This window comes from Oncorhynchus gorbuscha, linkage group LG10 (genome assembly GCF_021184085.1).
Source record: "Oncorhynchus gorbuscha isolate QuinsamMale2020 ecotype Even-year linkage group LG10, OgorEven_v1.0, whole genome shotgun sequence".
NCBI classification, from domain to species: Eukaryota; Metazoa; Chordata; class Actinopteri; order Salmoniformes; family Salmonidae; genus Oncorhynchus; species Oncorhynchus gorbuscha.
In genome coordinates, this window is record NC_060182.1 from 85,829,012 (window position 1) to 85,847,272 (window position 18,261).

The 18,261-nt window shown below is 46.2% G+C and overlaps 1 protein-coding gene across 1 annotated transcript in view; it reads right to left on the minus strand.

The window, feature by feature from the left end:
- Positions 1 to 707: 707 nt before the first annotated feature.
- Positions 708 to 18,261, minus strand: part of LOC124046965 (extensin-like) — a 23,894-nt gene continuing 6,340 nt past the window's right edge. Inside the window, exons 2-4 of the mRNA XM_046367714.1 lie at positions 4,569 to 4,578; positions 1,385 to 1,676; positions 708 to 1,300 (exon numbers count right to left, since the gene is read on the minus strand). Of these exons, the coding sequence (XP_046223670.1) occupies positions 708 to 1,300; positions 1,385 to 1,676; positions 4,569 to 4,578 (895 nt within the window). The remainder of the gene's footprint in view (positions 1,301 to 1,384; positions 1,677 to 4,568; positions 4,579 to 18,261) is intronic.

Consider the following 18,261-nt stretch of genomic DNA (forward strand, 5'->3'; position numbering starts at 1 on the left):
TTGCTTTCTAGTCATCTGGGAAAGTACTGTGTGATCAGCGTTGCTTTCTAGTCATCTGGGAAAGTACTGTGTGTTCAGTGTTGCTTTCTAGTCATCTGGGAAAGTACTGTGTGATCAGCGTTGCTTTATAGTCATCTGGGAAAGTACTGTGTGATCAGCGTTGCTTTATAGTCATCTGGGAAAGTACTGTGTGATCAGCGTTGCTTTATAGTCATCTGGGAAAGTACTGTGTGATCAGTGTTGCTTTCTAGTCATCTGGGAAAGTACTGTGTGATCAGCGTTGCTTTATAGTCATCTGGGAAAGTACTGTGTGTTCAGTAAATGCTGGCCATGAACTGCATCAGGTCTGGGACTCCATCTTTGCATCCCAAATGACCCCTTTTATCAATATACCCCCCCCCCTCAATTTCTCTCTCTCTCCTCCCCCTCCCCCCAGGTGACCATTGAGGTGGTTGAGGACCCCCAGACGGAAACAGAGATGGAGATGGACCTGGCTAAGGAGGGGGGTGATGGGGGCCGCAACGACTGGTCCCTGTCTTCAAAGGAGTGGCTCGCCCACAAGAAGCTGTTCTTGGCCCTGTTCTGGGAGTACCCGGAACAAGCTGAGACTGAGAGTGGGCAAGGCGGCAGGGCCAGCCCGGAAGAACAGGAACAGGAGCAGCCCACAGAGGACTACAACTATGACCCTGAGGAACAGGAACCTGAGCTTAGTGGGACCAGAGGGACTGGGGTGGAGACCGGGGGGACTGGGGTGGAGACCGGGGGACTGGGGTGGAGACCGGGGCGGCTGGGGTGGAGACCGGGGCGGCTGGGGTGGAGACCGGGGAGACTGGGGTGGAGACCGGGGCGGCTGGGGCTGGGGTGGAGACCGGGGAGACTGGGGTGGAGACCGGGGGACTGGGTGGAGACCGGGGCGACTGGGGTGGAGACCGGGAGACTGGGGTGGAGACCGGGGCGGCTGGGGCTGGGGTGGAGACCGGGGCGGGACTGGGGGTGGAGACCGGGGGACTGGGGTGGAGACCGGGGGACTGGGGTGGAGACCGGGGGACTGGGGTGGAGACCGGCGGGACTGGGGTGGAGACCGGGAGACTGGGGTGGAGACCGGGAGACTGGGGTGGAGACCGGGGGACTGGGGTGGAGACCGGGGGAATGGGGCTGGGGTGGAGACGGGCGGGACTGGGGTGGAGACCGGGAGACCGGGGGACTGGGGTGGAGACCGGGGGAATGGGGCTGGGGCTGGGGGGTGGAGACCGGCGGGACTGGGGTGGAGACCGGGGAGACTGGGGTGGAGACCGGGGGACTGGGGTGGAGACCGGGGGACTGGGGCTGGGGTGGAGACCGGGGGACTGGGGCTGGGGCTGGGGTGGAGACCGGGGGACTGGGCCTGGGGCTGGGGCTGGGGTGGAGACCGGGGGACTGGGGCGGTGATCGGGGGAATGAGGCTGGGACTGGGTTGAAGTCCGGGGGACTAGGACAGGGACTGGGGTGAAGACCGGGGGGACTAGTAGGACAGAGGCTGGCGTGAAGACCGGGGGGGCTGGGACAGGGTCTGGGGTGAAGACCGGAGGGGCTGGGACAGGAGTGGGGGTGAAGACCGGAGGGACTGGGACAGGGGCTGGGTTGAAGACCGGGGGGACTGGGACCGGGGTGGGGGTAGGGGGAGACTGGAGGAGCCACTGGAGAAACAACAAAGGATGGGACTCCAAGGAAAACTATGGTAAGTTTTTTATGTTTAAATGTTTTTGTTGTAATTATCTTGAAATGCGGATGAAGAAGGAACAATTCAGCAGTATTAAGTTACAATGCTTAACAATGTGATGTGTAGCACCTGTACCTACCTGGAAGATACCCTGCAAATAACATCCTCTTAAAGGAACACTGCAAGAATTAGACTTGTTTTCATTCAATTTACTATAGTGTTTTACAGACTGTAGTATACTGTCATATCTACTATAGTGTTTTTGGTTTAATCCATTTGACATAGAAGTGGAGGCTTTTTTCTTCAGGAAACCTACTGGAGAAATACAAAAAGTGCACATTTTCTATTATAACCTGTAGGTAGATTAGGACTGGGGTCTGAACGGAGAGTTTCAGATCTTCTGCTATAACCCGTAGGTAGATTAGGACTGGGGTCTGAACAACAGAGAGTTCTGATCTTCTGCTATAACCTGTAGGTAGATTAGGACTGGGGTCTGAACAGAGATTTCCATTCTTCTGCTATAACCTGTGGGTAGATTAGGACTGGGGTCTGAACGGAGAGTTTCAGATCTTCTGCTATAACCTGTAGGTAGATTAGGACTGGGGTCTGAACAGAGAGTTCTGATCTTCTGCTCTCTGCTATAACCTGTAGGTAGATTAGGACTGGGGTCTGAACAGAGAGTTCTGATTTTTCTGATAACCTGAGTTTAGGACTGGGGTCTGAACAGAGTTCTGAATTTCTGCTCTCTGCTATAACCTGTAGGTAGACTAGGACTGGGGTCTGAACAGAGAGTTCTGATCTTCTGCTCTCTGCTATAACCTGTAGGTAGATTAGGACTGGGGTCTGAACAGAGATTTCTGATCTTCTGATAACCTGTAGGTAGAGGACTTCTGATCAGAAATTTCTGATCTTCTGCTATAACCTGTAGGTTGATTAGGACTGGGGTCACAGACAGAGATTTCTGATCTTCTGCTATAACGGGTTGAGGACTGGGAGTTCAGATTTCTGATCTTCCTGCTATAACCTGTAGGTAGATTAGGACTGGGGTCTGAACAGAGAGATCTTCTGATCTGTCTGGGGTCTGAACAGAGATTTCTGATCTTCTGCTATAACCTGTAGGTAGATTAGGACTGGGGTCTGAACAGAGATTTCTGATCTTCTGCTATCTTCTGGGGTCTGAACAGAGATTTCTGATCTTCTGCTATAACCTGTAGGTAGATTAGGACTGGGGTCTGAACAGAGAGTTCTGATCTTCTGCTATAACCTGTAGGTAGACTAGGACTGGGGTCTGAACAGAGAGATCTTCTGCTATAACCTGTCTGGGGTCTCAGAGATTTCTGATCTTCTGCTATAACCTGTAGGTAGATTAGATAACCTGGTGGGTGGACTGGGGTCTGAACAGAGATTTCTGATCTTCTGCTATAACCTGTAGGTAGATTAGGACTGGGGTCTGAACAGAGAGTTCTGATCTTCTGCTATAACCTGTAGGTAGATTAGGACTGGGGTCTGAACAGAGATTTCTGATCTTCTGCTATAACCTGTAGGTAGATTAGGACTGGGGTCTGAACAGAGATTTCTGATCTTCTGCTATAACCTGTAGGTAGATTAGGACTGGGGTCTGAACAGAGAGTTCTGATCTTCTGCTATAACCTGTAGGTAGATTAGGACTGGGGTCTGAACAGAGATTTCTGATCTTCTGCTATAACCTGTAGGTAGATTAGGACTGGGGTCTGAACAGAGATTGCTGATCTTCTGCTATAACCTGTAGGTTGATTAGGACTGGGGTCTGAACAGCAAAAACACAAGATATGGTTTATAGGTCAATATCATTAAAACGTCACAATAACGTGCAGAGTGTTTGATTTGCCATCTGGGGGGCAAGGAGACACCCCCCATGCCCTTTTCTCAGGATTATTCAATAAATGTTAACTATTTGGTTTTGTAATACTGTATCATCAACTATTGGACATAGTAAAAACTACACATTTCTGATTATTCCATGCAAAACAACTGGGCACATTTAGCTTATACATTAGTTGCTGAAACTGCTTTTCATGGTCAGTAAACATCAATGTACTTTTCAGATAGGTGAGGGTAGCCTCACGATATCTCTCAAATGGCCACCATTAATTGAATATTAATGGTAATAAAAGTCAACTATACCTGACAGGTGCATGGTTTGGTTCATTTCCATCCTTTGTGGTTCCGCTGTCAAGCAGCAGAAGAACACATTTTGTCGATGTACCGTTGCCGATGATGTTTATTTTGCAAGTTACCGGTAAAAACTTTGTACAGTAGGCTGATCGTAGTGGTAAGTAGACCTAATGTATTGTTTTTCTCTAACCAACGTAGGACTACCTAGCGAAGTTAGCTAACATGATCCCCTCTTCGAGTGTTTAATCACGATTGCTGCTAACAGACATGATTAACCGGAAGGTTGCGAGTTCAAACCTCCGAGCTGACAAGGTACAAATCTGTCATTCTGCCCCTGAACAGGCAGTTAACCCACTGTTCCCAGGCCGTCATTGAAAATAAGAATGTGTTCTTAACTGACTTGCCTGGTTAAATAAAGGTTAAAAATAAAATATATATATATATATATATATATATATATATATATATATATATATATATATATATAGCTAGGTAACAAGCTAACTTTCAGAGGATAAACTAGATGACTATATCCAAATGTTGTTTGATTTGCTTTCCGTCAAATAGTGGTGATGACAGTAGTCCGACTGGCTACTTTACCAGGACGAGGACTTGCCGATATCAAGCTCTTTTCCAAAAGCCTAATGTCCGATGACAAAAAGCTAAATGACACATTGTTTCCTTCGCTAGCTGCATGCCAAATGGATTTGCTTACCTTCAAGTATCTGAAAACACATGATCAATTGATGTTTATTGATCACGAAAAGCATGCGGTTTCTTGCTGTATAACTCTGACGATAGACCTGTGTGGAATAATCAAATCAAATTGTATTGGTCACATACACATGGTGAGCAGATACTAATGCTTGTGCTTCTAGTTCCCGACAGTGCAGTAATATCTAACAAGTCATCTAACAATTCCAACAACTACCTAATACACACAAGTGTAAAGGAATGAATAAGAATGTGTACATACCCATTGGTTTTAGCGGAGCTGGGGGTTGTCTTTAACCCTTCCAGCACCCAAATCGAATGCTCAACTCCGTATTGTGATGCTTGATTTAAAACGACCTCGATATGGGAAGGGTATATTCAAATTAGATACCGTAGTACAAACTGTTTTTGCGGACATCACTGTAGTACTGTATTTACTATAGTATTCTACATTATACTACAACATTCTATAGCAAGTACTACACATGATCCAGCGCTACTACAGTGTTGTGTATAGTATTCTACAGTATAATACATTTTATTATAGAATTCCATAGTAAATGCTGTAATATTCCACAGAAAACAGTAGTATTTTTGTCGTGTGGGAAGGGGCAAGTACCAACCACATGTGGTCTGGGGAAGGCTTTTCAGTGGGCGATTATGTTGAGTGACCCTGTGTCCCGGGTGGGCCGGGTTTGCTCATTTTCAACCATTCCATTGGTCATCCAAAGGAGAAGTCTCCGACCGGCCGTGGTCAGCGGGCCGTGGAAAGCGAACCTGACAAGTCTTTATCCCAGAAACAAGGTGCCACTGTCATCCAAAACCCGTTGTGATGCACTCAGGTTCCAAACTCGGTTTTGACGAGACTGACTTCATGACCCAAATTATTCTATTTACAGTCAATTTTGCCACTCGTGTTTATGCCTAATAACTATGACACATCGTTTTCAAAAGGAAAACCTTTAAAAAAAAAAAGAAGTTTTGTCTCTTTAGTTTCTTCCATAATGGCTAGAGTAGGTTTCTAAGAGAAAGTATTGGCTTGTGTACTGCTACTGTATGTCTCTATTGTTGAAGCGGGCTACTCCTGTTTGTTTGGTGTCCTTATCACAGGTCTGAGAGAGGGCTGGTGTTTATGTATGATTCTGGGTCAGGGGTCAGGTGCCAGGGCCAGGGCATGTATGCAGCGAGCTGTCAGATGTTTTTCGTTGTGACAGTTTCCTCCGTGGGGCTCAGAGACAGTGATACCCTCCCCTCCTCCTCTCCCTGACCCTCTGACCCTTCCTCTGACCCTCTGACCCTCTGACCCTCTGACCCCCTCTCTCTGACCCTCTGACCCTCTGACCTCTGACCCCCCTCTCTCTGACCCTCTGTTCCTCTGACCTCTGACCTCTGACCCTGACCCTCTGACCCTCTGACCCTCTGACCCTCTGACCCCCTCTCTCTGACCCTCTGTTCCTCTGACCCTCTGACCCTCTGACCCTCTCTCTGACCCTCTAACCCTCTGACCCCCTCTCTCTGACCCCCTCTGACCCTCTGACCCTCTGACCCTCTGACCCTCTGACCCCCTCTGACCTCCTGACCTCTGACCCTCTGACCCCCTCTCTCTGACCCCCTCTGACCCCCCTCTCTGACTGACCCCTCTCTGACCCCCTCTCTCTGACCCTCCTCTCTGACCCCCTCCTCCTCTCCTCTGACCCTCTGACCCTCCTCTCTGACCCTGTTCCTCTGACCCTCTGACCCTCTGACCCCCTCTCTCTGACCCCCTCCCTGACCCCCTCTGACCCCCTCTGACCCCCTCTCTGACCTCTGTTCCTCTGACCCTCTCTGACCCTCTGACCCTGACCCTCTGACCTCTGACCTCTGACCCTCTCCTACTCTCTGACCCTCTGACCTCTGACCCTGACCCCCTCTCTCTGACCCTCCCTCTGACCCTCCTCTCTCTGACCCTCTGACCCTCCTCTCTCTGACCCTCTCTCTGACCCCTCTCTGACCCTCCTCCTCTGACCCTCCTTCTCTGACCCCCTCCCTCTCTGACCCCCTCTCTCTGACCCTCTGACCCTCCTCTCTCTGACCCTCTGACCCTCCTCTCTGACCCCCTCTCTCTGACCCTCCTCTCTCTGACCCTCCTCTCTGACCCCCTCCTCTCTGACCTCCTCTCTCTGACCCTCTGACCCTCCTCTCTCTGACCCTCTGACCCCCTCTCTCTGACCCCTCTCTCTGACCCTCTGACCCTCTGACCCTCTGACCCCCTCTCTCTGACCCCCTCTCTGACCCCCTCCCTCTGACCCTCTGACCCCCTCTTCTGACCCCCTCTCTCCTGACCCCTTTCTGACCCTCCTCACTATGACCCTCCTCTCTCTGACCCCCTCTCTCTGACCCTCCTCTCTCCTGACCCTCTGACCCTCCTCTCTCTGACCTCCTCTCTCCTGACCTCCTCTCTCTTCGACCCTCCTCTCTCTGACCCTCTCTGACCCTCTTTACTCTCTGACCCTCCTCTCTCTGACCCTCCTCTCTCTGACCCTCCTCTCTCTGACCCTCCTCTCTCTGACCCTCCTCTCTCTGACCCTCTGACCTCCTCTCTCTGACCCTCTGACCCTCCTCTCTCTGACCCCCTCTCTCTGACCCTCCTCTCTCTGACCCCCTCTCTCTGACCCCCTCTCTTGACCCCCTCTCTGACCCTCCTCTCTCTCTGATCCTCCTCTCTCTGACCCTCTGACCCCCTCTCGACCCCCTCTCTTGACCCCCTCCCTGACCCCTCTCTGACCCTCTCTATGCGGGTATCATATATCTGATATCATTATCCTCTATCTGATTTTATCTGTTATCATGTTATCGTTTATGCGTTTATCTCTCTGACCCCCTCTCTCTGTTTCTATCTGGTCTGTTATCCTCTCCTTTATATGATCTATGCGATTTTATATCTCTGGGTCCTCATCACGATTATCATCTCTGACCCCTTTTCTCTGACCCCTCCTCTGACCCTCCTCTGACCCTCCTCCTCTCTGACCCTCCTCTGACCCCTCTCTCTGACCCCCTCTCTCTCACCCTCCTCTCCTGACCTCCCTCTCTCTGACCCTCCTCTCTCTGACCCCCACCTCTCTCTGACCCGCTGTTCTTTAAGGTCACCTACATAAACATGTCGAGCTCCCTCCCTCATCCTCCTGCGCGTTCTGTCTCCATCGTCATCATCATCGTCATCCTCATCGTCATCGTCATCGTCATCATATCGTCATCCCTTATCCTCATGCATAGCGTCGTCCCTTTCCTCGGCGTTTCATTCTTCCCTGTCTCATCCTCCCTTCCTTATTCTATCTCCCTCATCCTCCTCATCCTCCTCTCATCCTGCCTCATCCTCCCTGCCTCATCCTATCTCCCTCCTTGCCTCATTCTCCTGTCTCATCCTCCTCCTTCTTCTATCTCCTCGTCGTCCTCGTCATCCTCGTCATCCTTCCATCGTCATCCTCCTTGCTCTCGTCCAGAAATGCCTGCCATCGTCCTCTCATGCATCATCCTATCTCCATCATCCCCATCGTCATCATCATCGTCATCATAGCATCCTCATCATCATCGTCATCATGCATCGTCCCTCGCCCCTGCATCGTCAGAGTTTTATCGTCATCGCCAGCTAGTTTATAATCCCATCATTATCGTCCATCATCCTCATCGCTCCGCTATCGTCATCGCCTTCCTCATCGTCATCACTTGCATCATCATCCATCATCACAGTCATCATAGCATCGTCATCGTATCTCGTCATCGCCATAGCATCGGTACAATCATCATCATCATCGTCAAATCATCATCATCATCATCATCGCCCCGCCATCATCCTCCTCGTCATCATCCCTCGTCCTCCCTGCCTCAGCCTATCTCCCTCCCTCTTCCATCCTCCTCCCTCCCTCACCCTCCCTCATCCATCCTCTCTCCTTCCTTCCTCCCTCCTTCCTCCCTCCTTCGGGATCTCTCCCAAACTCTCCCTCCCTCCAGCAATCTGATGCCTATTTTAAAACAGTCAGGGAGAGGGACGAACAGGCTGGACATGGCCTGTAAGGTCTACTGTGTTCACCCTGCCTAGGTAAGGGGAGGGGCTTTCTCTTCTGGGGACACGATTAGAGCTGTTTCTTGACATCCTAGGTTTGGATAAACATCAAATATTACTTTATCACTTGCTATAGTATATTGTATGCCTGTAGGTTGATTTCTTTAGAAATACTGCTATTATATCTATCTCTCTCTCTCGCTTTCTTTATCTCTTTCTATCTCTCTGTCTCTCAGTTAAATTCAATTAAAGGGCTTTAATCACATGGAAAACAAGATGTTTACATTGCCAAAGGGAGTGAAATAGACAAGAAACAAAAAGGAAAGGCATCAAAATATCAGTAAACATTACACACACAATAGTTTTAAAATAATAGACCCACTTCAGATGTTATGTGTGCCAATGTTTTAAAAAATGTCCAAATATATGAAAGTGAATATACATACAGATGATGAATGCAGGATGCTGGATGAAGTAATCTCATCTCCTCTCCCTCCTCCTTCTCCTCTCTCCCTAAATCCTCTATCTATCTAATAAATAAATAAATAATAATCTAATCCTATCTCCTTCCTTCTCTTCCTAAAAATATAAATAATGAAATAATCCTTAATGAAATCTAATGTAATATTATAAATATTCCTTCTCCTTCTAATAATAAATAATAATATCCTTAAATCCTGTAACTCCTTCTCCTCCTCTCCTCTCTCCTCTCCTCTCCTCTCCTCTCCTCCTTCCTACTTCTTTCTCTCTCCTCTCTCTCTTCTCCTCTCTTCTCCTCTCCTCTCCTCTCCTCTCCTCTCCTACTTCTTTCTCCTCTCCTCTCCTCTCCTCTCCTCCTCTCCTCTCCTCTCCTCTCTCCTCTCCTCTCCTCTTATCTCTTCTTTTCTCTTCTCTTCTCTTCTCTCCTCTTATCTTCTCACTTCTTCTCTCCTCTCCTCTCCTCTCTTCTCCTCCTCTCCTCTCCTCTCTCCTCTCCTCTCCTCTTATCTCTTCTTTTCTCTTCTCTTCTCTTCTCTCCTCTTATCTTCTCACTTCTTCTCTCCACTTATTTCTTCTTCTTTTCTCTCTTCTCTCCTCTCCTCTCCTACTTCTCTCCTCCTTCTTTCCTCTCTCCTCTCCTCTCCTCCTCTTCTCTTCTTCTCTCCTCTTATCTTCTCTTCTTCTCTCCTCTTTTTTTATTTTCTCTTCTCTATCTTCTCTTCTCCTTATTCTCTTCTCCTCTTTTCTCATATTCTCTCTTCTCTTCTCTCGGCCTATCATGTTCTCTCTCTATCTTCTCTATCTTTCTCCTATTCTCCTATATCTTCTTCTCGTCTCTGATTTTAATAATTTATATTTATATTATATTATCTGTGCTGCTCCTGTTGTAATACATATTTTATCATATTGTAATAGTGAACATGATTTGTATTATGTTATGTAACATCGCGATTTGTATATATTTCTATATTATGTTATAATATTGTTATATTTCCTCTCTCCTCTCATTTCCTCTTCTCTTCTCATTCCCTCCATCCCTTGATCACATGTTAAATATGTTCCTTGCTGGATCTCCGACCTAGCATTGCTCCCCTCCATCTTCACCTCACTCACAATTTAACCCTCTCATTTTTTCCATCGCTCTCCCTCGCTGTTTGTCTCCCTCTTCCCTCCTTCTATCCCTTCTATTCCTTCTCACGCTCTACCTCCATCCCTCCATCCCTCCACTGAGTATGTAATCTTTTAACATGGGAGAGAACTCATTGTTCATTAAACAGAAGAAGCTATTAGCCAGCCTGAGTAGAGGTCTAACTGTCCTGGGGCATTGTTTGTTTTGGCTCCACTCTGGAAGCTGCTGAATTACCATTGACATACTGTGTATGTAACTAGGAGAAACACACACACACACACACACGCACACACGCAAACACACACACACGCAAACACACACACACACGCAAACACACACACACGCACACACGCACACACACACACACGCAAACACACACACAGACACACACACACACACACACACACACACGCAAACACACACACACACGCAAACACACACACACACGCAAACACACACGTAAACACACACACACGCAAACACACACACACGCAAACACACACACACGCAAACACACACACACGCAGACACACACACACACAGACACACACACACGCAAACACACACACACGCAAACACACACACAAACACACACACACACAAACACACACACACGCAAACACACACACACAAACACACATGCTGGCACATACACACACGCTGGCACATACACACACGCTAGCACATACACACACGCTGGCACATACACACACGCTGGCACATACACACACACACACACACACTCTGGCACATACACACACACACACACACACGCTGGCACATACACACACACACACGCTGGCACATACACACACACACGCTGGCACATACACACACACACGCTGGCACGTACACACACGCAAACACACACACGCAAACACACACACGCAAACACACACGCTGGCACATACACACACGCTGGCACATACACACACACACACGCTGGCACATACACACACGCTGGCACATACACACACACACACGCTGGCACATACACACACGCTGGCACATACACACACACACGCTGGCACATACACACACACACAAGCTGGAACATACACACACACACGCTGACACACACACACACACGCTGGCACATACACACACACACACGCTGGCACATACACACACACACACGCTGGCACATACACACACGCTGGCACATACACACACACACACGCTGGCACATACACACACACACACACACACACACACACACACACACACACGCTGGCACATACACACACACACACGCTGGCACATACACACACGCTGGCACATACACACACACACACACACATACACACACAGACTGGTACATGCAAGCATACACACTTACGAGGAGGCACACACGTCCACACACACGCGTCCACACACACATCCTAAGCTGCCAGCTGGCCCCATAGCCTAATCATTAGTGACATCATACTTTCCTGAAAAATATGCAATATTAATTTAGTCCCACATCGTTAACTTCTTTGTGGAAACGGAACAGTTCACAATTCTCTGGTGTTGGGAAGGAGTCTAACTAAGACAGAGACAGGTCCTAGATTAGTTTACAGCAGGTTGGTGTCTGTCTCTGTTAAGGAGATTCACTTTACTTGGCAGGTCCTAGATCAGTTTACAGCAGGTTGGTGTCTGTCTCTGATAGGAGATTCACTTTACTTGGCAGGTCCTAGATCAGTTTTACAGCAGAGACCATACCAAGGCAGGATAGGAGCGTGACAGTCTATTTCATCTCAGAGACTATACCAAGGCAGGATAGGGCGTGACAGTCTATTTTAATCTCAGAGACCATACCAAGGCAGGTGATAGAAACACCATCAAGTGTTGATAAGAAAATATTAACCAACAGTTTGTCTTTTGCATAGAGAGTGATGTCTATGGCATTTACTTTTAAATTGTTCAAAAACAACAATTAATATTAGTGCCGATGTGAGGAATGTTAAAGGCAATTTCCAGATCTTTGAGTACAGTAATATATTTTTTATGAACCTGAATCCGCCTCCTAAATAGAGAGCAAAATCAGCCACTGTTGTTATCGCTCTGTCTTCTCTCTGTCTCTATCTGTCTTCTCTCTGTCTGTCTTCTATCTGTCCTCTCTGTCTTCTATCTGTCCTCTCTGTCTTCTCTCTGTCTTCTCTCTGTCTTCTCTCTGTCTTCTCTCTGTCTTCATCTGTCTTCTCTCTGTCTGTCTTCTATCTGTCCTCTCTGTCTTCTCTCTGTCTTCTCTCTGTCTCTGTCTTCTCTCTTTGTCTCCCTCTGTCTTCTCTCTGTCTTCTCTCTGTCTCCACTCTGTCTTCTCTCTGTCTCTGTCTTCTCTCTGTCTTCTATCTTTGTCTCTCTCTGTCTCTATCCCCTGTAATTCATAAGCCAATGTCTTCTCTCTGTCTCTATCTGTCTTCTCTCTGTCTTCTATCTGTCTTCTCTCTGTCTCTCTCTGTCTCTATCTTTGTCTCTCTTTGTCTCTTTGTCTTTCTGTCTCTCTCTGTCTCTCTCTGTGTCTCTCTGTCTTCTCTCTTTGTCTCTATCTCTGTCTTCTATCTGTCCATATCTGTCTATGCTATCTGTCTCTATCTGTCTTCTCTCTGTCTATTTAATCTCAGGGACTATACCAAGGCCGGATAGGACGTGACAGTCTATTTATCTCCAGAGACTATACCAAGGCAGGATAGGGTGACAGTCTATTTCATCTCAGAGACTGACAGGATAGGGCGTGACAGTCTATTTAATCTCAGAGACTTCTCTCTGTCTTCTCTCTAGGCAGCATAGGTCTTCTCTCTGCTCCGTGACAGTCTCTTTCTTCTCAGAGACTATGTCCAAGGCAAGGATCTGTCTCTCTCTGTCTTCTCTCTGTCTCCAGGTCTTCTCTCTATCTGTCGTGTCTCACAGTCTATTTAATCTGTCTCTCTCTGTCCTCTCTCTATCTTTCTCTCTCTGTCAGTCTTCTCTGTCTGTCTCCGCTCTGTCTTCTCTCTATCTGTCTCTCTCTGTCACTCTCTATCTTTCTTTCTCTCTCTGTCTCTCTCTGTCTTCTCTCTTTGTCTCTGCGCACTGTTGGAGGGATTGTGCGTTCCTGGTGTAACTCGGGAAGTTGGTGCCATCCTGTACCTGTCCCGCCCAGTGTGATGTTCTGATGTACCGATCCTGTGCAGGTGTTGTTACACGTGGTCTGCCACTGCGAGACAATCAGCTGTCCATCCTGTCTCCCTGTAAGCACTGTCTTAGGCGTCTCACAGAATGGACATGGCAACTTATTGCCCTGGCCACATCTGCAGTCCTCATGCTTCCTTGCACCATGCCTAAGGCACGTTCATGCAGATGAACAGGGACCCTGGGCATCTTTCTTTTTTGGTGTTTTTCAGAGTCAGTAGGAAGGCGTCTTTAGTGTCCTAAGTTTTCATACCTGTGACCTTAATTGTAAGCTGTTAGTGTAAGCTGTTCGTGTCTTAACAACTGTTCCACACGTGCATGTTCATTAATTGTTTATGGTTCATTGAACAAGCATGGAAACAGTGTTTTAAACCCTTTACAATGAAGATCTGTGAAGTTATTTGGTTTTATGAATTATCTTTGAAAGACAGGGTCCTGAAACAGGGACGTTTCTTTTTTGCTGAGTTTATGTACAATGCATTAGGAAAGTATTCAGACCCCTTGACTTTTTCCTCATTTTGTTACATTACAACCTGAGTCACTTCAAACTGACAATGTGAACAAGGCTTTAAATACATCCCCCCTCTCATCCCTCCATCTCAGAGTCTGAGGAGGAAGAGTGGAGTGACTGGTCGCCATGCAGCGTTACCTGCGGCAACCAGAAGCGTATCCGTTCCTGTGGTTACGCATGCACAGCGACCGAGTCCGGACCTGCGAACTGGACAGATGCCAGGTGAGATATAAACCTGGGTGATGTCATCAATAATTCCTGGGTGACGTCATCAATAATTCCCTGGGTGATGTCATTCTGTAATAGATGGGATAAAGGGTAATCCTTCTCACCCTGTAAGTCCTTTTGGATAAAAGCTCTAAATGGCATATATAGGGATAAAGTAATCCTTCTCACTGATTTAGATGCACTATTGTAAAATGGCTGTTCCACTGGATGTCATAAGGTGAATGCACCAATTTGTAGAAGTCGCTCTGGATAAGAGCGTCTGCTAAATGACTTAAATGTAAATGTAAATGTAAATAATACCCTGGGTGACGTCATCAATAATACCCTGGGTGATGTCATCAATAATACCCTGGGTGATGTCATCAATAATACCCTGGGTGATGTCACAATTCCCTGGGTGATGTCATCAATAATTCCCTGGTCATCAATAATACCCTGGGTGATGTCATCAATAATACCCTGGGTGATGTCATCAATAATACCCTGGGTGATGTCATCAATAATTCCATCAATAATACCCTGGGTGATGTCATCAATAATACCCTGGGTGATGTCATCAATAATACCCTGGGCTATGTCATCAATAATACCCTGGGTGATGTCATCTTAATGGCCTGGATGACATCATCAATAATGGCTGTGTCTCTGGTTGTGTCCCAGTAGTTCCAAATAGCATCTGTCTCCTTTCCTTCATGATCACTGATGCCAAAGGACTTCATAAGTGTTGAAACGATATTTACCGGTCAGTTGCTTGTGTGTCTTGTACAGTGATCGTACCAGTAGCCTCTTCCTGATGGGTCAGCCTGATGCTTCCAGTACAAGGCTCTTTATATCAGTGGAATGTGCTCAGTGCAAGTGGGACTTGGATGCAGTCCAGCTGGGACTCCTGTGTTGAGTAGTGAGCTTGCCTGCTTGTTGCTCCCCTGAGGAGTCCTGGTGTGTACACAGCTCTATGGCTGTTTCGTGCCGCTTAATGGAGGCTTGTACCACAGAGCTGGAGGGTAGAGGAGATTGTGTGTGTGTGTGTGTGTGTGTGTGTGTGTGTGTGTGTGGGCACAGATATTCACGCCGGTCATATATCCACAGCTAATCATCAAATAAAAAATATACGTTTATTGGTTGCGTACACAGATTTACAGATAATATCTCAGGTGCAACGAAATGATTGTGTCTCTAGCTCCAACAGTAATACTTAGCTAAATGCTTGTGTTTCTAGCTCCAACAGTAATACCTAGCTAAATGCTTGTGTCTCTAGCTCCAACAGTAATACCTAGTTAAATGCTTGTGTTTCTAGCTCCAACAGTAATACCTAGCTAAATGCTTGTGTCTCTAGCTCCAACAGTAATACCTAGCTAAATGCTTGTGTCTCTAGCTCCAACAGTAATACCTAGCTAAATGCTTGTGTCTCTAGCTCCAACAGTAATACCTAGCTAAATGCTTGTGTTTCTAGCTCCAACAGTAATACCTAGCTAAATGCTTGTGTCTCTAGCTCCAACAGTAATACCTAGCTAAATGCTTGTGTTTCTAGCTCCAACAGTAATACCTAGCTAAATGCTTGTGTCTCTAGCTCCAACAGTAATACCTAGCTAAATGCTTGTGTTTCTAGCTCAACAGTAATACCTAGCTAAATGCTTGTGTTTCTAGCTCCAACAGTAATACCTGGCTAAATGCTTGTGTCTCTAGCTCCAACAGTAATACCTAGCTAAATGCTTGTGTCTCTAGCTCCAACAGTAATACCTAGCTAAATGCTTGTGTCTCTGGCGTAACAGTAATACCTAGCTAAATGCTTGTGTTTCTAGCTCCAACAGTAATACCTAGCTAAATGCTTGTGTCTCTAGCTCAACAGTAATACCTAGCTAAATGCTTGTGTCTCTAGCTCCAACAGTAATACCTAGCTAAATGCTTGTGTCTCTAGCAAACAGTATTACCTGGCTAATGCTTGTGTCCTAGCCAAATCCTGGCTAAATGCTTGTGTCTCTAGCTCCAACAGTAATACCTAGCTAAATGCTTGTGTTTCTAGCTCAACAGTAATACCTAGCTAAATGCTTGTGTCTCTAGCTCCAACAGTAATACCTAGCTAAATGCTTGTGTTTCTAGCTCCAACAGTAATACCTAGCTAAATGCTTGTGTCTCTAGCTCCAACAGTAATACCTAGCTAAATGCTTGTGTTTCTAGCTACAACTGTGCATTAATACCTAGCTAAATGCTTGTGTTTCTAGCGCCAACAGTAATACCTAAAATGCTTGTGTCTCTAGCTCAACTTTATTAATACCTAGCTAAATGCTTGTGTTTCTAGCTCAACTGTGCATTAATACCTAGCTAAATGCTTGTGTTTCTAGCTCAACTGTGCATTAATACCTATTTAAATCTTGTGTTTCTAGCTCAACTGTGCATTAATACCTGGCCTGAAATGCTTGTGTTTCTAGCTCCAACTGTGCAGTAATACCTAGCTAAATGGCATGTTCTAGCTCCAACTGTGCATTAATACCTAGCTAAATGCTTGTGTTTCTAGCTCCAACTGTGCATTAATACCTAGCTAAATGCTTGTGTCTCTAGCTCCAACTGTGCATTAATACCCTAGCTAAATGTATGTTTCTAGCTCCCAACTGTGCATTAATGCCTAGCTAAATGCTTGTGTTTCTAGCTCCAACTGTGCATTAATACCTAGCTAAATGCTTGTGTCTCTAGCTCCAACTGTGCATTAATACCTAGCTAAATGCTTGTGTCTCTAGCTCCAACTGTGCATTAATACCTAGCTAAATGCTTGTGTTTCTAGCTCCAACTGTGCATTAATACCTAGCTAAATGCTTGTGTCTCTAGCTCCAACATTAATACCTAGCTAAATGCTTGTGTTTCTAGCTCCAACTGTGCATTAATACCTAGCTAAATGCTTGTGTCTCTAGCTCCAACTGGCATTAATACCTAGCTAAATGCTTGTGTCTCTAGCTCCAACTGTGCATTAATACCTAGCTAAATGCTTGTGTCTCTAGCTCCAACTGTGCATTAATACCTAGCTAAATGCTTGTGTTTCTAGCTCCAACTGTGCATTAATACCTAGCTAAATGCTTGTGTTTCTAGCTCCAACTGTGCATTAATACCTAGCTAAATGCTTGTGTTTCTAGCTCCAACTGTGCATTAATACCTAGCTAAATGCTTGTGTCTCTAGCTCCAACTGTGCATTAATACCTAGCTAAATGCTTGTGTCTCTAGCTCCAACATTAATACCTAGCTAAATGCTTGTGTCTCTAGCTCCAACATTAATACCTAGCTAAATGCTTGTGTCTCTAGCTCCAACTGTGCATTAATACCTAGCTAAATGCTTGTGTCTCTAGCTCCAACATTAATACCTAGCTAAATGCTTGTGTCTCTAGCTCCAACTGTGCATTAATACCTAGCTAAATGCTTGTGTCTCTAGCTCCAACATTAATACCTAGCTAAATGCTTGTGTCTCTAGCTCCAACTGTGCATTAATACCTAGCTAAATGCTTGTGTTTCTATCTCCAACATTAATACCTAGCTAAATGCTTGTGTTTCTATCTCCAACATTAATACCTAGCTAAATGCTTGTGTCTCTAGCTCCAACAGTAATACCTAGTTAAATGCTTGTGTCTCTAGCTCCAACATTAATACCTAGCTAAATGCTTGTGTTTCTAGCTCCAACATTAATACCTAGCTAAATGCTTGTGTCTCTAGCTCCAACATTAATACCTAGCTAAATGCTTGTGTTTCTATCTCCAACATTAATACCTAGCTAAATGCTTGTGTCTCTAGCTCCAACATGAATACCTAGCTAAATGCTTGTGTCTCTAGCTCCAACATTAATACCTAGCTAAATGCTTGTGTCTCTAGCTCCAACATTAATACCTAGCTAAATGCTTGTGTCTCTAGCTCCAACATTAATACCTAGCTAAATGCTTGTGTCTCTAGCTCCAACTGTGCATTAATACCTAGCTAAATGCTTGTGTCTCTAGCTCCAACATTAATACCTAGCTAAATGCTTGTGTCTCTAGCTCCAACTGTGCATTAATACCTAGCTAAATGCTTGTGTTTCTATCTCCAACATTAATACCTAGCTAAATGCTTGTGTTTCTATCTCCAACATTAATACCTAGCTAAATGCTTGTGTCTCTAGCTCCAACAGTAATACCTAGTTA